Genomic DNA, 26,335 nt, shown 5'->3' with positions numbered 1-26,335 from the left:
GGAAAAACTATTTTTTTTGTGTGACCCATTAGAATGCCCCCAACTACATGACAAAATATTATCACGTATATTTGCAAGACCTTGTCTTGGACATAAGTCAGATGAGGCCAGTCTTCATTACTGGAAAGGACTCTGGTATGAAGAATAATGAAGCTTAATTTAATTGAATACGACATGACCTCATAGCCACAGCTCCGCCGGAATCCGAAGGAGAAAAAGTCAAAGACATTCACACATCAACAACTAACAAGGGTAAATTCCTTTGCTATGGGCAGTCCATTAAATTTGATTAAGTACAATATAATATGTCTACAAAGCAGGTTTGAAGGGACGCATCATTGGGTAAATAGTTAAAGACTAGAGGTTATGTGGGGAACACAAATTATTTTTAAAGTAGTCACTGCAGTATGTGATACACTCGCTAATATACATTCCGGTCCCCCGTCGCGCTGATTCTGACATTTTCATAGATTTTTATAGCACTGCCGGGGGACCGGAAGTCTAGTTGCACAGTCTTCTTTCATGACGACACGACTCTTCGTCATGTGACCGGCCCCGCTGTTCTCCATGTACAAGCACTAGCAGTAGTACAGCGATTACATAGAGTACAGCGGGGCCGGTCACATGACGAACAGTCGTAACGTCATCAAATAAGACTGTGCCACTAGACTTCCGGTCCCCCGGCAGTGCTATAAAAATCTATGAAAATCTCAGAATCAGCGCGACGGGGACCGGAATGTATATTAGCGCGTGTATCACATACTGAAGTGACTACACTAATAATAATTTGAGGTCCCCACATAACCCCTTTAAAGGGATCCTGCACCAGGACAGGGTATAAAGATACTTACTGATGCATTTGTGCCCGTTAAATGCCCCCCAAACAGCCATTTAATTGGATAGAAAATAGCTTACCGCCAGTGGCGTAGCTATAGGGGTCGCAGCGGTCGCAATTGCGACCGGGCCCCTAAGCCTTGGGGGCCCACGGGCCCCCGTTGCCATACAGCATGTTTTCTAACTGAATCTTCTGTCCGTGAAGCCGGCACTTCCTGGTTACGGTCACATGGTACACTTAGTGTACCATGTGACCGTGTTGTCACGTGACACGGCTTCCAGACAGCAGAAGAGGCGGTGCGGAGGACTCCAGGTAAGCTGCAGTGTAATGTAATGTATATTGTAATGTAATGTATTGTGTTGTAACGTTATGTATTGTAATGTAATGTAATGTGTTGTGACGCCTTGTAATGTATTGTGTTGTTTGCGGTGGAGAGGGGGGGGGACGTTAAATCACAGCCCCCCCCTCCTCCACCGCAAACTGCGCAATACAACACAATACAGTATAGTACACACGAGTGTATGAGAGCGGGGCTGCGGCTGTGTAATACAGTCACTGCCCCGCTCCTGAGTCCTGAGATGTGCGCGCCGTCAGGATGATGTGATGCGGCCGGCGCTGCACTAATGAGCGTCGGCACTGAAGACAGAACATGGTGGGCGCGCTACAAAACACCCCCATGTTCTGTCCTCAATGCCTGAACTGCCGCTCATTAGTGCAGCGCCGGCCGCATCTCCTCATGCTGACCGTGCGCGTACTTCCTGTCAGGAGCGGGGCAATGGCTGTATTACACAGCCGCAGCCCCGCTCTATAACGGCGGAGATCAGAGAACCTCTCATCTCCGCCGCTATTCTCCTGAATGCTGCGATCAAAGCTGACAGCAGCATTCAGGGGAAAATGAGAAGGGGGGATGCCCCTGGATCGCGTCACAGGGAATTCCTGTGACGCGATTAAGGGACATCCCATATATGGCCAGACAGCCCAGGGTCTATTGAAGGACCCCAGGGCTGTCCTACCATATTTCCTGTTGTTAGGGCATACTGAGGTATGTCCTAACAACTGCCTGTGTACTATCAGTACACAGGCTAATGTACTGTCATATAGCTATAGGCCAGTACATTGAAGTTTTAAAATAAAGTAAAAACAAAGTAATGTTAAATAAAAAAAATACACATACACCTTTTTTATAATAAACATTAAAATAAGTCTCAATACATAAAACATACACATAATCGGTATTGGCGTGCCCGTAATAACCTGCACAACAATTTTTTTGCATCATTTATGATGTGTACTCTGTAAAAAAATAAAATAAAAATTGCTTTCTATCACTTAGGCCCCATTCACACGACCATGCCCGCAATCACGGCCCGCGATTGCGGGCACGGCCGGCCGCCCACTGCCACCCGCATTTTCGGGCCGTGCTCCCATACAAAGTATGGGAGAACGGCCCGCAAAATGCAAAAGGACGGACATGTTCCATAATTTTCGGAACATTTCTACGGCACGGACACCCATCCGTAGCGCTACGGAAATGTGTCCGCGCTCAATGAAAGTGAATGGAGGTTATTTACGGTCGTGTGCATGGGGCCTAATTATGAGGCACAAGGTGCGATGATGAATTTAACCTCCATGTGCCTCACATTAATAGTAATTAACTCCATCATGTACCTTACATATTAACCCATTATGACTGAGAAACATAATGGGGTTAATTACTATTAATGTGAGGCACATTCAAAATTCATAATCACACCTCGTGCCTCACATCAGAAAATGGAAGAACTTTTTTTTATTTATATTACTGTTGGCAAAGTAAACGAAATATCGGTATCGAAGTCCAAATTTTGGTATCGTGACATCCCTACACTGTGGGTCGCGTCCCCCTGGGGGTTCGTGAGTCACTCACCGACGTCCCGGTTCCAATCAATGCTGGAGCAAGGAGCTGACATCTCCTTGATCCAGCATTCCCTGTGCCGTGAGTGGCTCGACACAGGCAGGCGTTTTGTAGCGACATCATCGCGCCTGCCTGCGCTGAGTCACTCATAGTACACGCCGGAGGAGGCGAAGGATCCTCCACTCAACGTGGGAACGGGGATAGGTAAGTAATTATGCACATATGGGGGCATTATACTGTATGGGGGGGCTGATATTGTGGGGGGGGGGGCATTATACTGTATGGGGGGCTGATATGGGGAGCATTATACGGTATGGGGCTATTATAGGGGGCAGTATACGTTATGGGGCATTATACTGTGTGGGGGCAGCTATGGGAGCATTAACTGTGTGGGGGCATTATACTATGGGGGCTGTTGGGCAAGGCATCTGGGCATAGGAGCGCGCAGGGGTCTGATGATGATGGTGGTGCTGGGGAGGGGTAGGGGGGCCCAAGCTGAATTCTTGCACCCGGGCCCATCAGCCTTTAGCTACGCCCCTGCTTACCGCATATTCCCCTCCACATGTGACACATTTCCCTCTATCCCTACTGTTCTAATCACAGCATTTTTATAGTCATTTCTCCACCTAAATGTACTTTTAGAGAAATCTGATTAATATTGCATGTTGAGATGGGAATTGTATGTGTGACTGCTGTCAAGCTGTTCTTCTACTCCTCTTGTCATGACAATTAAGCTTTGAACTGAACAGTTTGTCCTGTCTGGTTTCTAGGGATACACTGCCTAACTACCACAGTCATTTCAATAGTGTTGTCAGGCAGAATGTCCCTAGCAACCAGTCTGTCTTAGATTACTCAGGTCTTCAGCACACGGTGCAAATGTTACCTTATTTTTATCACCTCTAAGGGTATGTGCAACAGTAGGGGGTTCTTGGCCATGCGGCACACTACCACAGAATGGCTGTAGCATGTATGGGTACCCTTAGGCTGAATGTACATGATGCGTATTACGTACTGTTTTGCCGTGTGGATTTGCGTGCGGCAAAACCGCATCGTAATACAGTACCAGCATAGACAATGAGATTCCAGGGAATCTCATGTCTACGCTGCGGTATTTTTCGGGACGTAAATTAACTCCGCGGTGCATATTTTCAAAGCCACGGCATGTCAATTTATTCTGCGATTCCGCATGCGAATTCTATCCCTGTAGTTCTAGAAAAATACGCAGCAAAACCCGCAGCATGAAAACGCTGCGATTTACGCAGCAAAACATAAAAACCGCACTCAGGCACATTTTTGTTACCTGTGGTTTAGCTGCATAATTTCCTCAGGAGGTCCTTTGTTCAGGATCTTCATCTATTGGCCAGAGTGAAGAGTGGTTTTAAAGAGCATCTCTCTCTCTCTCTCTCTCTCTCTTTCTGGAGGACCTGCCCTGTCCTGCTTTACACAGACAACACATTGATATGAATGGGCATTGTGTAATGCTTCATTTCCCCTGTGGTGGTGCTGCATAAAAATAAAATACTTGCTGCCAGGTTTCCCGACAGATTACAGCTGATCGCAGGGGGTCCCAGCAGGGGGAATCCGTGTGTGAACAGTTTATTGTCAAGTGACCCTTTTAACAAGAAGGGATTGTCCAAAATGAACAACCCCTTTAAGAAGATGATTTATTAAGATGCAATGGATGTCTGACAACCTGGTGACTTCCTGGATCTCAGTTAAAGGGGTTGCCTAATCAGAGACAACTCTTTTCATATTAAAGCCGGGCCGTTTTTCACATTGGTGGACCCAGTAACAAAGTTTTGAGATGAGGGGACCCCCATTCTGATCATTTTCATACCTGGCAAAATTTGAAATAAGAATACCACAACGCACCCCCAACCTCTAGCCCTGCAAGGTACACATATATACACATACACATTATACACACACCACATATATACTGTACATACTGTACACACACCACATATATACATATAAATACACCACATATATACATGTACACACACACACACACACACACACACACACACACACACACGCTATATATATATATATATATATATATATATATATATATGCACCACAGATATACAGATACACATATACATACACACACACCACATATATACACACACCACATATACACACACATTCTAGACTGTTTGTGTGTACTTTATCTACTCTATACTATTGTGTAACATGGGCTGTTTGATCGCCCATACTGGGCAAGGAGCACATAGCAGCAATTGACTCCTATGCAGTAATGGCAAGCATTAACCATGATAGGAAAAAAGGGGCCAGACCAATATAATCAAAAGTGAGCATAATGTTGTTTCCACTTATCAGAGAGCAGTGCATTGTGCGAGCTAATGAGAAATGTATAGAGCTAGGATAATAGGTCTCATATCTGACAGCAGAGAGAAGATAAAACGCTGTCTGTTTCCATGGGCAACCAGCAGAATTGAAATAAAATAGCTATGCATTTAAACGTTTCTTAGAGGAACTCATGATTAGTGCAAAAACAGTAAAACAGTAAAGTTGCTCAACGTTTTGTGTTAATTTAGGCTGTGAAATGTTCTTAAAAAGTGAAATTACACTTGATAGCACAGCTCCAAAAACGGCTCAAGAAGTGACATGCTCCTTCTTTATATGAGCCGTTGTTTTACGCGCCTACACACATCTGCCCATTGAAATCAATGGGGAAAACTGCGTTTAGTTCAGACGGAGCATTTATTTACGCCACTGTTTTAAAAAACGGCACGTAAAAAGACGCCCCGTAAAAAGGAGCATGTAATTTCTTGAGCCATTTTTGGAGCTGTTTTTCATTGTGTCAATGGAAAAACAGCTCCAAAAATGGCTACAAAAAACGCCTCAAAAAACTATTTCCGCTACACAAACAGCTGAAAATCAGAGGCTGTTTTTCCGTGTTTTTCAGCCGTTTTTGTGTGTGAACATGCCATTACTGACACAGGTGAACAGTTTGTTGCAGTGTATCCGTGCTCTCTCTGGGTGTTAACAAGAATGCTCCCATTTGGAGGACCCCTTTAATATCTCGTATTAACTGTAGATTTATGACATGTTTAGCAGTGATTTCATGGTTTGTGGTGTTCAGATTCAGACCTGCAATTACAGTGTATCCTGTCCTAAGCCTTATGTGTGTGAATAGTGACCAATTGTGCTTCATGCCTCATTACCCTGCCCCCTGTAGCCTGGCCATGCAGTCCGGACAATCAATCTGTTCTTCTTGCCGTGACATTGCAGTCAGGTTGCAGTAAACTGCAGCTTGTCCACAACCATGTGTCATATTGGTATTGAGTCGCACATAATGAATCACTAAAACATGTGGTTACAGTCATCATCTAGTAGAATAAGGGTCCATAAGACCATGTAGCAAGACGCGAATGCTAAAAAGTTGAAACAAAACTTAGTCTAAGTATGCTTATATAGTAAATTACAGAAAATTCGACATACCAGCATACTCTACTATTGGCAAATGTGACAACGATACATGTTACTGGGCAGCTATACCCAACATATTACATATCAAGCAGAATTTTATATAATAGACCAATACATTTACTTACATCCAATATTGTCGGATTCCTTTTTTCCCCCGGCTGCTAAATATGAGTTTTCATAAAGTTCAATGACCGGTAAATATGACGCAGGTGGAGTGTTATGAGGTATTGTTCGGCAGTAGATGATCACAGGGCTTCCCTTATGCGACAATCCTATAGGGATCCAGAATCGAATGCTCCCATGTGGACGCCAGTGATAGAATAGGGATCAATGCCCAGGTCCATGGTTCACCCTTTAAATTTCTATACACTTCTTAGCTCTTATATGATGAGTCTGTCCCGGGAACTACAATATCTGGTCAATATATAACTGTATCCAGAATAATTGTACTTGGTGCTTTGAATGAAGTTTTGTGTCCTTTGCACTGTCCTAGATTTCAACTCTCCAAACAATTCTGTCTTCTTGCTATTTTGTGTTGCCGTCAGTGTTCCTCACAGGCCTCTCCTCGTTCTCCCACTTCCCAAATGAATTCCCCCTCCTCAGTCTCTGTGTCTCTGTGCTCCCCCCTCCTTCCCACCACCTGTTGCTATAACTCAGTCTGACATAGACTCCCAGTGATGGTGTTACAGGCGGTGACCACAGACGGACTGACAGACACTGACATCACGAGACAGGTACCAAGAGTATTCCAGATTCCGGCGTAGAGGTATGTGACCGGCCAGATATTGATACAATGAGCTACCAAAATCAATCACCTTGTTCCCCTACAGGTTCCAAGTCACTTCTTCAGGGAGGACAGGGCAGGGCATCCCTGTTCTTGGGATCAGACTGTTACGAAATATTCAATTTAAATGCCAATAAAGCCTGATGGGTAGGGGTCCAACGACTGGGACCACCCACCGATCCCAAGAACAGGTGTGCCCGGTGCTTGTTGGAGAAGTGACCATGCATGAACTATCACTCTGCATTCAATGAGAGATATGGATAAAGCCTGGTCAATTATGCGTCGGGAATGAGGAATGGGCACCTCTATTCTTGAGATTGTGGGGTTGATGGTAATCGGACCCCAATTGATCAGACTTTCTAGGCCAAGCCATAAAAGTTTATCGTAGGGAAAACCCTTTCATTTGTTTGCTTGCAACCTCAGAAAGAAGCGCACTGTCCATGTGGCACGGGAAGGTGGCACCACAGCTCCTTTATTCTTAATAGTGGTAATGTGGGTAGTTCCTGTGATTCCACACCTTCAGCCTTGGGTTCTTATATTAAATTACAAATTTTCACTCTGTTTTGAGAAGTCCTCAGTTGGGTAGAACATCTACACACAAAGCCTACATGGAGGGGCCTGTGTCCCTGCTTATGTCATAGAATGAATACGCAGCCAGTCATATCTTATAATTAGTATGTATAGATATTTCTGGATCAGACTCGAGCGCTGGAGGAGACTGGCACAGGGAAGATTAATGTGGAAGTATCGTTTCCCAATTTACTTCAGTATCTTTCATACCTGGACCCCCGCTGAGCGTGGAAACCTCACACTCTTCATACAGGCCAAGGCCCCCGAACTGTCCGACAGGAATTTCACACTAGGTGGGAGCAGTAGTCGGGTTCCTATTGGCTGCGTAGTTGACTCTTTCAGTCTCCTCTGGCTGCTGGTTGTCGGCCAACTACAAAGAGAAATGTTATTTCTCTTAGGGGGGATTCACACGAACGTGTATTGGGTCCGTGCGGGCCGCGTGGTTTTCACGCGCCACGCACAGACCAATACAAGTCTATGGGGCAGTACAGACAGTCCGTGCTTTTTGTGCAGCGTTTGTCAGCTGCGCAAAAAGCGTGACATGCTCAATATCTCCGCCTATTTCGCGCATCACGCACCCATTGAAGTCAATGGGTGCGTGAAAACCACGCAGGTCGCACGGAAGGACTTCCGTGCGAACCGACTGAAACAGCGCACCAGCTGTCAAAGGGATGAATGTAAACAGAAAAGCACCACGTGCTTTTCTGTTTCCAAACATCCAAACGGAGTGTCTTTGAGATGAGCGAACCCGGACAACCGAACCGAACTTCACCGGGTTCGGCCGAACTCGTTTTGGCCGAACCCGGCAAAAAAATTTCCGGTACGCGACGTCAGGAGATAGTCACTGTCCAGGGTGCTGAAAGAGTTAAACTGTTTCAGCACCATGGACAGTGACTTCCGATCCCAATATACATGAACCTGTAAAAAAAAAACGAAGTTCTGACTTACCGATAACTCCCGGCTTCTTCCTCCAGTCTGACCTCCCGGGATGACAATTCAGTCCAAGTGACAGCTCCAGCCAATCACAGGCCAAGCACAGGCTGCAGCGGTCACATGGACTGCCGCGTCATCCAGGGAGGTGGGGCCCGATGTCAAGAGAGGCGCGTCACCAAGGATGCGTCACCAAGGCAACGGCCGGGAGGGAAGTTCTCGGTAAGTACGAACTTTTTCTTTTTTTTTAACAGGTTTCTCGATATTGTGTTCGGCATTCGAGGGTGCTGAAAGAGTTACTGCCGATCAGTTAGCTCTTTCAGCACCTTGGACAGTGACGGGCGTCGACTAGCCTCATCTCTATCACGCAGCCGCGCATCATACACGGATGACACACGCAGCTGTCAAGTGGTTTTTGCGCGCGCAAAACGCCACGTTTTTTGCGCGCGCAAAAAACGCAACGTTCATCTGAATCCGCCCTTAGGGATACGTAACTTGGTGATAGTAGGTGTAGAACTGAGTAGAAATCTTGTATGGCCTATGCCTGACAAGAAATGATGGAACTTGTAGTTAGACCTAGTATAACCTGGGAATTGTAATATATACTTATCATTAAAATTCTGCAGAGTTCTCGCTGTGACGTTTCATCCACGGCATGTGACCAGTTATTGTCGACAATGCTGACATGTCATCCATAGTAAAGTCTTCAAAGCCACCAGTGGACAAAAGTCATCACCCTGGCATAAATCTTGTCATTGTGGGCTGCAATGCTTCATCCACTGGCCACAGCGATGGCATAAATTTAGACTATATGACATTATTGACGTGGTCACATGCTAGAGGACAAAACGCGGTGTGGGACCACAATTACTAGTGGCATGTGAATGGTGTGGAATGTATTAATAATAATATTAAAAAATGTTTCTATGTTTAGTCATTTGGAGGGGTTAAAAAAAATCCTCTTTAAAGAGGATCTCCAATTTGGACAATCTCTGCCAGTTAGAAGGGTCCCTTGACAATAAGCTGATCACAAAGGACCCTCAGTGATCAGCAGTATTCTGTGGGGAAACCTGGCAGTAAGTGTTTAATTTCTCTGCAGCGCCACCACAGGGGACATCAAGTATTACAGTGCCCATTCATATCAATGGGTTGTGTGTATAATGCAGGACAGGGCAGTTTCTCAAGAGCGAGAGACGCTCTATGTAACAGCTCTCCATTCTAACCAAGAGATGAGGATCCTGAACAGGGGACCCCCTATATTAACTCCGAATTCACTCATAGGGTGTACAAAAATAGGTTTTCTTAACTGGACACCCCTTTAATGTCACGTAATGTTAGACAATGCAAATCTTCACAAGGCAGTATTATTTTACGTTCATATTTCAAATACGCAGAATGCTCTATTGTTGTCAATATTGGTACCAAATTTCACCTATGGAAGCCAATGAAAACTTAACAAACATGAAGCTTCTTATTTAGATTTTTATGTACATGTGAATTTGAGGCTGGGCAATGACAGAAAATGTCCTAAAACAATATAGTACAAGAACTGCTTAAAAAATTTCCTTTATTTCAAAAAAATCTTAAAGGTAAATTCTTTGTCTGTATATATCTGTGGTTTTCAACCATATTCTGATACCTTCATGTGAACGAGGCCTACAGAGAGTCCGATTTATTTTAAACCTGCAGTTCTCTATCTGGCCACAAGAGGCTGTGATGAGCCGCATTTTAGATCATGGATCTTTAATCTGCTGCTCAATGTTGTGACACATAATAAATGTAACAAAAGATCATAAACACGCTGTCGTGTGTGTTTCTCGGTTTTGCCGCTGTTCTCATGCAATTTTAACTCCTTAACAACCAGGTATATCTTCCTTTAATGACCAGGCGCAGTTCAGAGATTTTTGGTATGTGGCGGGTAAATGGCTGTGGGTTTGTTAAGATAATTAAGTGATCGGCATGTCTTCTTCGTCTTTTTTTCTCAAAACGCAATATATTTAACACATATTTTTTCCAAATTGCCATTCTTGAAGTCCTAAAGCGTGGCATCTCGGTGGCATTTTACTTTCAGGAACATTGTGAAGTTAGGGCTGCCTACAGATTGAATTTTGGCAGGAATTATCTGCATTTGCAGGACAGACTGTGTGCTAAATAGGCTAGACTCCACGCTGTTCCATTTTCCTAGTGATATACTATGACAAAGCCTCCACACAGGAGAGAGATTAGTGCTGCTGATGTATTTAGCTCACAAAGGATTGCCCAGACTGCATAAAGTTGTAGCAAACCCTCAGGCTACATTCAGACGAGTGTGTGCAACCTCGTACGTGAAAAACAGTAATTTTTCACGTCCGAGGTGCATCCGTGTGTGATGCGTTATCACGGATCCCTCATAGACTCGTCTGAATGAGCTCTTACTGCTTGAAGTATTTTCAACCCCTGAATGTAAACAAGAAATGGGACCCATTCACCGACAGCAAGCAGTGATCTTAAAAATGTTGAACACAAAGTAGATCAGTAATACTTTATGGGGACCCGCTTCTTATTCATTTAATTAGCATTTAATTAATTAAAGGCCATGTACACCTTTGAAAACGTGTTGTTGTTGTTTTTTTTCGATAAAACACTGTATTTGGTGCAACTTTCTAATTCCTTTTTGAAAAATTATTGTAACTATCTTGTATACAGAGCAGCTGTATCTAGCACTGAAACCTGAATCCGTCAGTTCAGCAGCACTGATGAGTTCAGTGTCAGCGGGTCGGATCAAGCTATTACCAATCACATCTAAGTTCATAACTTAGATGTGATCGATAACCGGTGGATCATGGACCCGCTGACACTGAACCCATCAGTGCCGCTGACCTGACGTCATTTTATAATGGAATTACTCAATCCTCCCTCTTCCTACACAGATAGGGCTGTATTTACACATTGCGGTCAAATTGCAGAAAACTGCGAATTGACCATAATGCGCGAATACAGTATTATACATAACTTTTTTCTGTCCTTTTGTCTTGATTGTGGGAGAGACCTGATATAAGCATGTGTATATTACAGCTGCATTATTTTCTATAGCAGATTGAGATTTCTGTGACCACTTTAATATATGTAGTTAGATGTACCCACATGGTAGTCACTCAGATAGAAAGTTAAGAGGTTGCTAGGCAACCTGTAGTATTACAGCCTGCAGAATACACCAAAGCTGCCCATATACATAAGATAGCGGCAGGCTTAATGATCGTCAGATTTAAGTCTATGTTTTGTTTTTGGCTTTTGCGGCCTTCCAAATGGACCACACAAAACATAAGCGCGTCGAGTAACTCTGGTCCGTATAAGGAATAATTCTTAAATATAATAATGACAGGTCATGTAGGTTGCTACGAATGAAGTAATGTGTCACACATGAATGTACAGTCACACCAAGGTCAAAATTATGCAATTAGCAATAGAGAAATAACTAGACCTGACAAGCTGATCATTGCAAATCAAGATATTTCCAAGAACAAGCAGATGCAAGTCGAATAATCTTAGGTCAGCACTAACATAGGATGGGAAGATATATTCATTAGATCTGTGGATATTTCAGAGTTTTCTGAAATAACATATTCAATGACTGGGCCTTTAAGCAGGACCCGGTTGCCTGGCTGTCCTGGCACACAATATTGCCATATCATTGATGCTGAGCCAATGGAAGGGTCAATCGGCACCCCTGCCTATGTGGTAGAGCCATAGAAACGTAGCTTGAAGCTCCTGAGCCCCAATGTGGATTCTGTAAAAGTGTCCTCCACCTACCACACAGGGCGCATACGCTGTGTAAATGCGTGCAACGTATCCGCCCTGTGCGCCGCAGGGAATTCTGTGGTGCAGTTTTTCGCCTGCAATGTCCGCTGCGGAAATGTTTTATCCCAGGAGACCGCTGCAGCCTGATTTATCTCCTCAATGGGGAGGTAAATCCCGCAACAAACAGCAGTTGTTGCATTTTTTGCGGCAGGTTTTTAGTGATTCCGCTGCAAAAAAATGCAACTCAGAAAAATATAAAATCTTATACTTATCCAGGAGAAAGTATTTCTTCCTCCGGGCCGGCCTCCTGGGATGATGTTTAATCCAATGTCACCGCTGCAGCCAAACAGCTGATCCTAGTGAATACCAGCACTAGGACCCCTTGATTTTTTATTTTCCCCAAACTGGAAAATCCATTTAACATAGTATTTGCATAGAAAAATATAAATGTATATTTTCAAACTCACTTACAATAAAATAAAAATCTACAGTAAATAAATATCCTGAATCAGGGTTGGTCTGGCCCACCAGAGTACCAAGGATAAACAGGTGGTCCATACTCGAACGTAATAATAGGCCCTAAAAATTCAGAGGACAATTCCATGTCAAGGTGACTTTGGAGCCAATCACTTGTCACTAGGGTCTATTTCTTATGGGTTATTTCACAAATAAACTACTAGACCTAAATGATTATTTGTCCTGTGTGTATGGAGAGCGGGTGGGTCCACATAATCATTTCCTCGGGTGGACCCAATGAACCCAAACTGGTGGATTCATCATTTTTTTCTCAAGTTCTTAGTTATATTTGTTTATGGGAAAGTTGGGTAACAATTAATATATCCAGCATAGCCATGTTATTTTTGGGTGGAGTGCTCTTTAACATAAACATCTTGATATGTCACCATTGCAGAACATCGGCTCCAAGACTATGCAGGAAGATATCTAACCCTAACCCTAAAGCTGGCCATATACTAGAGATTTTCAATGGCTGAAGAGACTGATTAAATTAAATGCTGACCTCTGATAGATATCTGTAGAAAAGTAGATCTGCCATGTTTAATTTTTTGGGTCATTGTAAAGTTGGCCATACACATTAAACATACGTCGGCAAAACCTGCCTGACCGACCGACGATCTAATGTGTATGGTGGCATCCCGACTCTTCCTCAGTGGCAGGTGTCAGGGGAGAGAAGAGTCGTTGAATTTCAACATGCCCGATCCTTTTTTTTGTTATTAGATAAGTTGCGGCCACACTAATCTGGCAGCGGATTTCTCCCTGAGAACACATGTGTATGGGGGGCGTCGGGAGGAAAAATGGTCAGCCGAACGAGCGTTCAGCTGACAGCTAGCTAAAATGCATGGCCAGCCTAAGGTCCTTTAGTTAAAAAGTTGTCCATGCCCAATGACAGATCTGCATCCCATCAATGGAAGTCCAGACCAGGCAACAAATCACGGCAGAGACCGATTTGTTATTTCAACGAAAACCTTCACACACCAACCAGAAACGGCAAGTCATTCAGAAAACGGCTGTCTGAAGTCCCTAATGTGTGGTAAGGTTAAGACTAGATCACTGTGCGATTGTTGCCTTGTGGGTGTCACCCATTCCGGGTGTGCATTGATAAGCGAATAAGCATGTTGTATTGATCGATACTGAGCCCCAAACCAGGTTTTCCACAAAGGATGGTGATGAGAGACGATGAGGAATCCGCCTTAAAATCAACCCTGAAATAAGAAAACAATAGAGTAGATTGTGACCATGCACATCCATAGGATTAAGAGAGACAGAATGTTTTCTATGTTCAGGAAGTGTGAGCGGAGGACTTAATTAGAGATGACATCATCCTAATTAGAATTTATTGACAAGATAATTATACCCAGGGATTAAATCCCATAAACAAGATTTTATAGAGTTCCAGGATGTTACATCATTATCCTCTGATGACTTTTAGGAGGATAACAAGATGGAGTCGGGCCCCATATCCCCCCCGATCAAACATTAAAAAAAATAAAAATTCACTCACCTCTTCTCTTCCTGTCCCGGATTCCCTCAGGCTGACACATCAAGCCATGGCGCATACAAGGCCCTGACTCTGGCAGCACCAGGACATTATATGCAACGCAGCCCACATCGCATAATATCTCGATGTTGCCCGCTGTCAGGACCTTGTATTCACCGCAGCGCAGACCTTTGCCGAGACATGATGTGGCAGCCTGAGGGGATCCGGGGAGGGCCCCGGTCCCATCAGGACCTTTGCGAGCGCAATCGTTACGCCACTTTGTGCTCACATTAATTTCAATAGAGAGTGACCGAGCACCCCCATTGTCAGGATCAGTCAGGGTCCCAGCGGTTGACTCCGGGATGCTCTTTGGGCATGAACATATAAATGTGTCGGCCAAAACAATTTTTCTCGGTTGTTTTTGGCCCAAAAAATCTGCAGTGTAAATGCGGCATAAGACAGAAAGTATTCTTGGCGCGTTACACACAGATTCGGATCAATTAGATTGAGTGAGAAATGCGTGGTGCCGTAACAGGTGACAGGAGAATAGTATAGGGTGATAACAGCTGTCAGGAGGGGGAAGGAAACCTACAAAGGGTTTCTATGGTAACAAAGAGCGAGTGAATCCTATATAATTCTGTGGTATGGCAAATGTCAATGACTGAGAAATAGAATAGATGTGATGTATAACATCAAGTGTTCCTCTCAAAGCCCAGAAACTCTTCATTTCCAGGGTCACTATCAGGACACATTGTCACCTTCCAAAGTAGCCGCAGCCACTGCCCCATCACTTCCCCCCTTTCCACTTACAATTAATTATTTTTTGTAATCCTTTAAGGGGTATTCCCAAAATCCACAATTATCACCTGTCCACAGAATAGGTGATAATTGTCTGCTCGCTGGAGGGCCCGACCGATTGGTCCCCCACATATAGGGACCCCTATCCTGCTCACTCCACAGTTCACGAGAACACCACGGCGTGGTATTGCACCTTAGCCCCATTCACCTCGTTCCCGTGATTCCTTGGGGTTCCTGCGGTCACACCGATCACACATTGATGGCATATCCTACAGATGCCATGAAGGACCAGGACTAGAATAAGCATTTTTAGTAATCAATTTACACTTTTTGAAGAGTCTGCTACCTTAGCACCCCTGCATAGCACCCATACAAAGCAATGGGCTGTCCATGCATTACACGGATGTGCTGGGTCCCCCTAGATCAAAAGACACTTTTTGTAGCCGATCTCTTTTGTGGCTAATAGATAAGGGCCCTGAATGGGGGGCACACCTCTATTAACGCACAATTCCCTAATAGGATATTACACACATTTGAATTAGGACCCTACACTGGTTGGTACAAGAGAGCAGAGGTGCTACGACTGCACAATTATATACCATGTTAGTTGCACGATGCTGGTGAAACTCTCATTATACTAATAGATCCTACAGTGCATGACATCATGGCGTTCATTGATATATGACATCATTAGTTGGGTAGTATAGGATTTGCACTGAGGTCTTGGCGAGTCAACATATAATAATTCAAATACACCAAGCTAATACTAATCTCAATCACCATGGTCACTAGTTAGAGTATTTTTAAGGATAATAATTAACAAAATGTTACTGATTCCACCCATTCTAGTTTGCCCTATGGTTCCCTAAAAAATAAAAAATCCCAGCCCCCCCCCCCACCCCCCGATACCTTGGAGCCAGAGTCTGATGACCAAGTATGATCTTGACTTACATGACCTCTGACTCCTAGGTGCCCCCTGCCTAACTAACCACCGTTGCTTGTTGTGTAGCCCTACCAACCAATAATACTTTTCGCTTGGACCCCCCGATTTCAGTTTGACTGCCGCTAAATTATGTGACAAAAGGTAAATAAACACTGAAGTAATACAAACTATAATGGGAGTAGGGGTATTGGGTAATAAGCCTTTTTAAATATGCAGCATAGTCTGACACACAGTGCCTAGGGCAGCGTTGACTGAATAGGCCATGTGTTTGGACAAGCCTTTCTCTTCTCCTAAAGCAAACACTGACAATCCACTGAAAAGTAAGAGAGTTGAAGACATTTCACCAAGACAGCTGATACGAATCTTTGAGAAAGAAAAATACCAACTGTATAAAGTGGGAGGTTTGGAGGAAAACAACTCAGAAACAGCTGTACACCTCATATATGAGACTAAGGCCGGGTCACGCTTTGCTGCAACAACAAAAAAAAATCCCAAAAAACACAGTCGGATGTATGTCACTCACTCATTTTTGCAATTTTTTGTAGTTCACTATTGTTGCTGCGAAAGGCCCCAACTTACTCCATGGTGTAAACCTGGCCTGATTGGCTACGTGAGGAGTTGGAGAAAGTCAAAAGACCATGGGTGCTGCTGATGGATGAAGGACTGTGTGACCTTAAAGGGTAACTAAATTCTTTAAAAACTTTTGACATGTCAGATGTTTTGATCAGTGGGGGTCCAAGCACTGAGACACCCACCGATCGCTAAAACGAAGCGTCAGAAGCGCTCGGGTGAGCACTGTGCCGCTCCGTTTCTGATCGGCTTTCCTCGCAAAGCCGAGCGAGCGGTGTACGGGCTCAATAGAAAGACTATGAGTCTGCACACCGCTTGCTCGGCTTTCCAAAGAAAGTCGTTCAGAAACTAAGCGGCACAGCGCTCACTCGAGCACTCCTGCCACTTTGGTTTAGCGACCGGTGGGGGTCCCCACGCTTGGGCCCTGACTGATCAAAACTTCTGACATGATGTGTCCAAAAGTTTATAAAAAGTTTACACTTTAAAAATGCCTATATATACTGTATATAATTAGACCATTGTGACCCTAGTTTTATTGTTCCAATTATTAAGTCACTGTCTCCCACAAGATCAGCACGCTCTTCTCCTGAAATACTCTGTGCTATTATTCAGCTCAAAATCTGTGACCCCACAGTCTTAATTCCCCTTCTCACATTATCTGACTGCCTCTGTCATATAATCACAAGTATACAGGTCACTGCCACCTACAAGATCCGCACACTCCTCTCCTGAAATACTCTGTGATATTGGCCCAGTGCACTTTCTGCTTTTTAGCTCTGTCTGTTACTCCATCGTCTTCATTCCCCTCCTCGCATCATGCATTCCTGTCCTTACTGATATAACCACGAATGGAAAGGTCACTGCCCCCCACAAGATCATTAGCCTCTTCCCCTGCTGCTGATCATTCCCTAGATCTGGTTGGCCATGGGGTGTTCTGTCCACTTCAAAGCTTAGTGCATGGACATGTAGAAGAGGAAGAGTGAAAACAAAAAGGCACGCTCACCCGTCAATTACTCTTCAAACTTGTTTGTACTCGTGTATTTATTGAAAGAGCCTCAAAATGGGCACAATATGAAGTATTGCCTGTTTGCCGGGTAAGTTGGTATAAACAAACAGGAATTCCCACCTTCCTCGTGAATTTCAGAACATCAAGATTTCTCACTGAATGCAATAAAAAAATGGCGTTGTTTACTGCTCATCAATATAATGGACTATGGAGGGCTGTTGTTTCCTGGGCTTAGGCAACATATTATTCTGCAGCTGTTGTCAGATATTACCTTCCTCTCCAGGCCCTGTGGCACATCCGTCATTTTGCACTGGTGTGTTGTGTCAGCTGTTACTTATACTGACGGGTGCGTGTGAGGTTTAAAGCCTATCTATCACTATCTTTTTTTATGAATAAACCAGTAGTAAAGGTGAATTTGTAATCTCTTATTAGATGTAGCATCTTCCTCAACTTCCAGCAGCCTGTAGTTCCCCTTCCTGCCTGCAGGTTCTCTGTAAATGTTCAGAAACCTCAGTCAGTAAAAATCACTTTGGAGTAAAATAGTAATTATAAAACAGGGAGGAGGGGGATGCAGCTGCAGTTTTGTTCTTTCTGTGTGTGCTCTCTCGCACGCTCTCTCTCTCTCCCTCTCTCTCTCTGTGTTTTGGTGCTGTAGGCTTTACCATTTTGGGTCATAAGTTTTATTGCAGTTATATAATTTTCCAATACACTTGCTGTATCAATTCCTTACGGTTTTCAAGATCTGTGCTTAATGTCATAGTTTACTCCCAGTGGATAAAAACCTGTCCTGGCCATGTGATGGACACACAGGTGCAAGGCTTGTGACAGTTACAGTACGGTTCTCAGAGCTCTGTCTTGTAACGAGCCGTGTACTTGGACAGATTTGTATTCACTTGGAGTAAGCTATGAGAGCAAGCAGAGATCTTAAAAACTGAAAGGAATTGATATAGCAAGTGTATTGTATAATTGTTTAACTTTTCTTTAAACAAAAAAATAAAATGTATTTGCAAAAAAACAGACAACCCATCAACCCCTTCAAATACACCACATTCATCCAAGTAATGTCAAATCTTTAACATTGATGTGTGTTTGAATCATGCCAGGAGGTTTTTGGGCGTCCACCATAAGTATTCCCATAACTCAATTTTGGTTTCTTTTGAACCCCTTCTTCACCAAATCTGTGGTTATTTCTTATGTAAGCAGGAAAGATTGCTGGATACTTGTACTATGCAATGGGGTGCAATACAACAAAGCAAGCAGTGCAACTGAAAATCTCCAAAGCGGCAGCCAGGGGGTGTAACTCTAGGGGGTAAAGTCGTATCCGGGCACTGGTGCCGTAGTGGACCCAACAGCCCCTCGGCCTCATAAGAGGACACATGATAGTTGGGGCAACCTGTTATATATTTTGCATTGGGCCAGTGGCATAGAGCGGCACAAAAAAAAACATGTGCCTGGCACTATGTGGTACACGTACCCATCTAGGTCTTGCCTATGGCTCACAGCTACAAAAAGCTCAATCATCTGACGTTATGCAAGTTACATATTCCGTAACAGCCATAAAATGTAAAGAACAATTCAGCTCATGTATTTTATAGGTAGAAATAATAAAGTAACCACACAGAACACACAGGGCACATGGCATCACGCCAACAGCTGCTTCATGTAGTTACGTGTTCTTGTAACTGGACAGAATTTGAGATGTATAACATTGTATTTCCTTTGACTATAAGGTTACATCAGCCATTAGCTGGAAAAAGTAACGCAAAAATTCTTACCGTAATGTTCTCCAATAAAATGACTGACAGGAAGCCTGATGTATCTGAACTGTAACTATATCTCTTGCATGATCACAACTTGAAATCATCCTGAGATCTTCTTTTAGATCCCATGTGGGCTGCCTCATAGGACCCTTTCATAATGGAGGAATGAGAACCTGACATGTTGAATAAGCGGCGTCATAGTGTCAGGTTGCCGCTTATCCCAAGTCCTGGTCCACAGTAGTGGCTCACAATTGAATTTCCCTATATCACACACACTAGAGCAGATTAATGGATCAGCATGTTTTGTAGTGTTGGAGGAAACCCACACAAACACAAGGAGAACATACAAGCTTTATATAAAGGTTATACGACAGGATAACCCCTTTCCATGTGCCCAATTAGGGCACCACTTGACCTGTGTTAGAGCGGAGTGCCACTAACAGAGAGACTCTCTTACTGGCGGACATGGCCTGTTCATGTATTTACATGGTCGGACATTTATTTGAATTACTGGCATGTAATTCTACCTTTCCATTGCAGGGGTGATGTATAGACTGCATCTTTGATAGCAGCTGATCGCTGGATTTCTGAAATCCGGACCGTAATGATCAGCTGATCGGCAGGCCGGCTTTTTTATTTAAGAAGGAGTTGTCTTGAGGAAACAAAGGAGTTTTCCCATAATCAATATTTATCACCTATCCACGGGATAGGTGATAAATATCTGATCGGTGGGAGTCCGACTGCTGGGTCCCCCACCGATCAGGAGAATGGGCTTACCTTGCCGTTCCTGGGAGCCCCATAGGAATAGAGCGGTAGTGCGCATGCTCGCCCACCGCTCTATTCATTTCTATGGTGCTGCCGAGTGCTATGTTCAGCAGTCCCATAGAAATAAATGGAGCGGTGATCGAGCATGCGCACTACTGCTTCATTCCTATGGGGCGCCCAAGAATGGCAAGGTAAGCCCGTTCGTCTGATCGGTTGGGGGTCCCAGCAAAAAATTATTTAAAGGTGTTGTTTCTTCAAGACCACCCCTTCTTAAATAAAAACCAGCTGATCATTGCGGTCCGGATTTCGTAAATACCACTGATCAGATATCCCGTGGATAGGTGATAAATAATGATTATGGAAAACCCCTTTAAGAAAAAGACCCCCAGTAAATTGAATCGTTCTGTTCATTCTATTCAGTTTTTTCTTCATTTTATCTGGGTGACAGCAATATGACCGCCATTACAACTTCCCCAGCATTTGTCACCCAGCTTTCCTCTATTCAAGAACGGCACATTTGCCTGGTTATTTAGCTGCTGTTTTACTAAAAAAAAAAATCTGAATTTAGAAACTTGATAGGACAGGACGACTCTCTGACATTTTAATTGAAGCTACATTCTCTGCGGGCATTGAATTAATCAATTACTATTGAGTACCCGCCGCAGGTTTTGTGCTACTATACGCTTCCTTGTAAACAATATGACCCACGTTTAACCATTTATTAGCTTCCAGCTATTTATAGTAGATTAACTCTTCGTTACATCACAGGCAGGTGACATACGGGCCCCGAGGGCACTTCCCAGAATCACTCAGAACAGGCAAACTTGCCAAACGACATAATTCCCGCCTCTCCGTCTGAGGTAATCATGACAGGTAAACAGGGGCGGACACATGCATGTATATATGTATAAATCTATTAATAATATCCACTGCTCTATACGGGAGAGAGAATAGAGATCACACATAATGACTTCAGGAGGTCCCTTTAGAGAGCTGCAGGATGGCTCCATGTGCCCGCTATGTGGAGGTTACTTTGAGGACCCGGTGACCACGGAGTGTGGGCACAGTTACTGTAGACTGTGCCTGGTGACCCATGCTGGCGGAAAGGAAAACGCAGGGGGGCAGCTAATGTGCCCAACATGTGGACGGGTGATGGGATGGAGGGCGGTCACCACCGACGTTCGCCTTGGAGTCACAACACGTATTGCCCAGAGGCTCAATTTCCAAGCCATGCCACCCAGGAGGAAGAAATTGCAGGAACAGGTGAGAGCGCAACTTATTTTTTGTTCAGAGGATCTTGTTACCAGAAAAGCAGAGTCCTCCCCTGAGGCAGATGTTTGGTTACATGAGGCCATTCATGCCGCTTGTTTCTGTCAGAATAGAGGATGAATTAGCTAATAAGCAATAATCCCCATAAGTACACCCAATATACACCCTATGTAGTAATGCATCATTTCCCTCAGGGCCAGCTCCAGATGTATGTGGGCCCTTAGGTAACAGAGTAACAGTGGGGCCCCATCTACCCCACCCTTAGCTTCACAAGCATAGAGCATGTTTACAGAGACCAAGTGGGCACTGGTGCTGATGCCAGCTCTAATATGCCCCCAATACCAAGAGATCGTATAAAGAGGGGGCCTTTACAGATTGCTCATATATCAGATAGTAGTATCAGTAAATGCCCGGGTAGATAACCGCACAGGGATTTCATTGTACTGGAGGCCGTATCTATATATAATGGGTGCAACACAAACTTCCTATATGCAAATGTCACTGTAATTATATCCAAATGATAGAGATGAACTGTAACAAAGCTGGCAGGTCGTTCACGGTTCCAAGACTTGCATTTATATGTGACAACAATGGGGTATTTTTTCCGTAACTGCGATAGTTCGGTGATTGGTTGTCTTTCCTCCTCTCATTTTGATTCCATTACAAACAACAGGCAAATGCCTGTTTACATGAGGGGATGCACCGTTGACAAACGATAATTTGTCGCTGATAAAAGATGCAATCAACGACCAACGCGCGAATTATCGCTGATCATTTCTTTACTGCACATGGTTATACTGGACAATGATTGGGAACATTCGATCGAACGATCGTTCAGGCGATTAACGCCCAGTGTAAAAGGCCTTTAAAGGGGTATTCCAGCCTTTAGCATTGTTCATCTACCCACTGGATGGTTGATAAATGCTAGATCAGTGGATCGGTGAAAAACGCTACAGGCTGGAATACCCTTTTAAGTAACACTGTACATATAAGTAATGGGGGAGTAGGGGAAGATGGCTGTCAACTGAGTGATATATGGCCAGCTTTAGGCAGGAGGGATGATAAATCACGCTTTTCTCAGGGACACCGATTGAACCAGACAGGAAAGATCCGACCCGTCCAAGTCATTATTCTTAAGTGTCTAATGTCTGTGGGGATCCTTAGGCAATGTTCACAATAGTCGATTCAGTCCCTCCGGCCCTTTACTAAAGAGAGATAAAGATTAAACTGGGGGACAGGTGGGCACTTTTTAGACAGATGCTTAAACGGGAGGTGTTGCCCATAGCAACCAATCTGATCACTGCCGTCACATAGCAACATCACATCTTGTCATATGTTAAGCATGGCATTCATCTGCATACAGGTGCGATGCAATGTGGCTGCCACTCAATGGGATGTTTAGCATTTAGTTCCCTATGATACTGACGGTGAGCTAAATATAGACCACAAGCAGGTTATCTATAAAACTACTCTGACAGCATTGTACATCCCACACCTGGGACCCTCTCAGTAGAACAGGGGTCCCCTGACCACAGGCTGTTTCCATAACTTCCATAGACCTCTCCATTTAGTATTCTCCTTTATGTCACCATTGTCATGGTCTCCTGGTATTTGGGGTTCCCAGATGTGTCCCCCTACCTATCAGACATTTATGGCCGGTGCTGTGGCGCTACCCTTTTTAGAATACTTCTCCTTCACATTCCTCCCTTTTGAGCGCTTCCTATTTGCACTGCTTCCTTTTCACATTGTTTTCCTCCTTTCTGCTTCCCCTACACACTCCTTCCAATTTGGCTGCTTGCTGTACCACTGCTTACCTTTCGAATTGCTTCCCTCTTTTCTGCCTCCTCTTAACACTTATTCCATGTTGACTGCTTATTGTTTCACTGCTTTCCTTTCATTGTTTCCCTCTTTTCTGCTTCCTCTTCACACTTCTTCCATGTTGACTGCTAGTTGTTGCACTGCTTCCCTTTCACATTGCTTCCCTCTTTTCTGCTTCCCCTTGATACTACTTCCCTGTTGGCTGCTTCCTGTTTGCATTGCTTTCCTTTCACATTGCTTCCCTCTCTTCTGCTTCCTCTTCACACTTATTCCATGTTGACTGCTAGTTGTTGCACTGCTTTCCTTTCACATTGCTTCCCTCCTTTCTGCCTCCTCTTCACAATTATTCCATGTTGACTGCTAGTTGTTGCACTTCTTTCCTTTCACGTTGCTTCCCTCTTTTCTGCTTCCTCTTCACACTTCTTCCATATTGACTGCTAGTTGTTGCACTTCTTTCCTTTCACGTTGCTTCCCTCTTTTCTGCTTCCTCTTCACAATTATTCCATGTTGACTGCTAGTTGTTGCACTTCTTTCCTTTCACATTGCTTCCCTCTTTTCTGCTTCCTCTTCACACTTCTTCCATGTTGACTGCTAGTTGTTGCACTTCTTTCCTTTCACATTGCTTCCCTCCTTTCTGCCTCTTCTTCACAATTATTCGATGTTGACTGCTTGTTGTTGCACTTCTTTCCTTTCACATTACTTCCCTCCTTTCTGCCTCTTCTTCACAATTATTCCATGTTGACTGCTTGTTGTTGCACTTCTTTCCTTCCACATTGCTTCCCTCCTTTCTGCGTCCTCTTCACAATTATTCCATGTTGACTGCTTGTTGTTGCACTTCTTTCCTTTCACATTGCTTCCCTCCTTTCTGCGTCCTCTTCACAATTATTCCATGTTGACTGCTTGTTGTTGCACTTCTTTCCTTTCACATTGCTTCCCTCTTTTCTGCCTCCTCTTCAGAATTATTCCATGTTGACTGCTTGTTTTTGCACTTCTTTCCTTTCACATTGCTTCCCTCTTTTCTGCTTCCCCTTCATACTTCAGCCCTGTTGGCTGCTTCTTGATTTTAATTCATTCATACATCACAGTACACCATTATTCTGCCTACAATGGTGGAGTTCACATGTAAAGAGGTAGCCATCACATGGAGCAAAAAGATGCAATTTCTAAACCCAGGGTCGGCCATGATCTACTGCTCCCCCTAGTGGTAACTCTAGTAAAAATTGATCTTTTTAATGTATTTTTCAAAAATACACATATGTACCATTTGAAATCAATACCAAGGAAACTTCATGATGAAAATCTGAATATCTATTTGTAGTTTGTGGAGCACACCTATGTGTATCCTGACCATTGTCCTAGACAATGGCGCAATGTTATTGCATTGCATACAATCGACACTGCACCATTTCGCTGCACGTTCTAATGTGGTTATTGAGTATTGACTTCCTTCGGGCACATGCATACAAAATGCTCCAGTCAGTGTCTGTTGTTTTTCCTTTAGGGCCAATAGAAAATATATTTTTATTTGAAAAAATTACATGTATACCATTTGTAATGCTATTTGACTTCACCTATTGTAATATGTACTTTGTTTATAGTTCTGAAGGTGCCTGTGGGCTGTCATGTGGGTGCTTCGACCCCAGTGACAGCTTCCACTTGTGTGCTAAATCCAAGCAGGGGTACGAATATAGGACTACCATACACAAGGTGTTCAGCGCCTTCTTCAGGGTCTTCATTGGCAGTTCCATCACTTTTGGTGGCAAGAGTAGTGCAGCATGCAGTGATGTTCTTGTCATCAAAACGATGGAAACCTCGATGGAACCCAGGCGGGGTGCAATATCAATAGGTCAATAGGGTCCATCAGCGCTATATGGAACTGTCGTACCACGGGTCTAGCATGGAGTGACACTGTAAATTCTCCTTGAGGCTGGTTTCAGACGAGTGTCATACGTGTGTATTCGTCGATCCATCTGATAGTGTTTGTTGGGGTCATTTGACCTGTGGATTTGCAGTCGTAATATGTGTGCAAAAAATGCGCCCAAACTGGCCTAATGTGGTATTTCTATATTGATGCAGAATTGATAAATACCCATCTGGTAAAATGCTCCAATGCATCTAAGGGCCTGTTCACATCACCATTAGTTTCCGCTGAGGGGTTCCGTCGGAGGAAACCTTAGCTTCCGTTTCCCTCACCATTGAACTCAATGGTGATGGAAACCTAGCTAATGGTTTCCGTTTGTCATCGTTGCGACAGGGTTCCGTTGTTCTTGACGGAACCAATAGCGCAGTCGACCCCTCAGCGGAAACGAACAGTGATGTGAACACAGCCTAAAATAAAAATGAAGAAACCTTGCAAATAGTCTTGATTAATAATAGTCTACAGTTTTGTGTATACAGCTCCTATGCAGAACTATGTGTCTCCATGATTACAGACTACAAGAAAACCTGTTTGTAGTATGTTAGGGTATATTTACACGCAGCAGATTTGTTGCAGGAATTTCTGCAACTGAAAATCAGTGCTTTACATCTGAATGGTGTCGTCTCTGTAGAATCTGCATGGATTTCTGCAGACCCCGATCTGAAATATTTATTACAAATCTGCCTTGTGTGAATTTACCCTTACTCTTTTCATCTGACCCTTTTTTTGCTAACCTAGAGATAGCAGAACAGGGGGTAGATAGAAACACACAGGTCTGTATAGGAGCTGTATACACAAAACGGTAGATTTTTAACACACAATTTGCAAAGTCATTTCACTTTTTGCTCTATTTTCCTCTGGTACCCAAATACCTCCTGTGACCAGCACCACCGTTACCCTATAGTACAAACTAAAATAGATTGCTAAACGTTATCCTCTCTTTTTTCTAGGAAATCTAGAGGCCTGCAGAGCAGAAGATGGATTCAAGAATATTGCATTACCTGCAGAGCATCGCATCTTTTCAGCTCATGATGAGCAGCAGAATGTGGAATCTATCAATTATTTATATCTATGTATTTATGTTGAATGTATTGTAACTAGATGTTTTTTGTAATGTTTATAATACACCTGTATCTGATAATTCTTTTGTATACTGATGTTATATATATAATAAACAAGCTGTATATGGATATATAAACCCAAATGTCTTCTGCTTTATATATAGAACCTGTCACACTTGTAT

At 43.7% G+C, this 26,335-nt stretch overlaps 1 protein-coding gene and 1 long non-coding RNA gene across 5 annotated transcripts in view; one reads left to right on the top strand and one right to left on the bottom strand.

Moving 5' to 3' along the window:
• Positions 1-1,057, bottom strand: part of DDR1 (discoidin domain receptor tyrosine kinase 1) — a 58,323-nt gene extending 57,266 nt beyond the window's left edge. For 3 of the 4 annotated variants that reach the window (XM_075836369.1, XM_075836370.1, XM_075836374.1), the window contains exon 1: positions 852-1,057. In XM_075836369.1, coding sequence (XP_075692484.1) covers positions 852-859 — 8 coding nt within the window. In that variant the 5' untranslated portion in view covers positions 860-1,057. The remainder of the gene's footprint in view (positions 1-851) is intronic. The other variant, XM_075836372.1, reaches the window with a different exon arrangement.
• LOC142659850 (uncharacterized) lies at positions 881-26,238 on the top strand. The gene is made up of 3 exons (XR_012850377.1): positions 881-1,147; positions 16,532-16,666; positions 26,043-26,238. It is a non-coding gene; the product is annotated as an uncharacterized LOC142659850 (long non-coding RNA).
• The last annotated feature ends 97 nt before the right edge of the window (positions 26,239-26,335 follow it).

This window comes from Rhinoderma darwinii, chromosome 8 (genome assembly GCF_050947455.1).
Source record: "Rhinoderma darwinii isolate aRhiDar2 chromosome 8, aRhiDar2.hap1, whole genome shotgun sequence".
Lineage (NCBI taxonomy): Eukaryota > Metazoa > Chordata > Amphibia > Anura > Rhinodermatidae > Rhinoderma > Rhinoderma darwinii.
The sequence above is the reverse complement of the archived record's forward strand: the minus strand, read 5'-3'. Positions and strand labels throughout refer to the sequence as shown.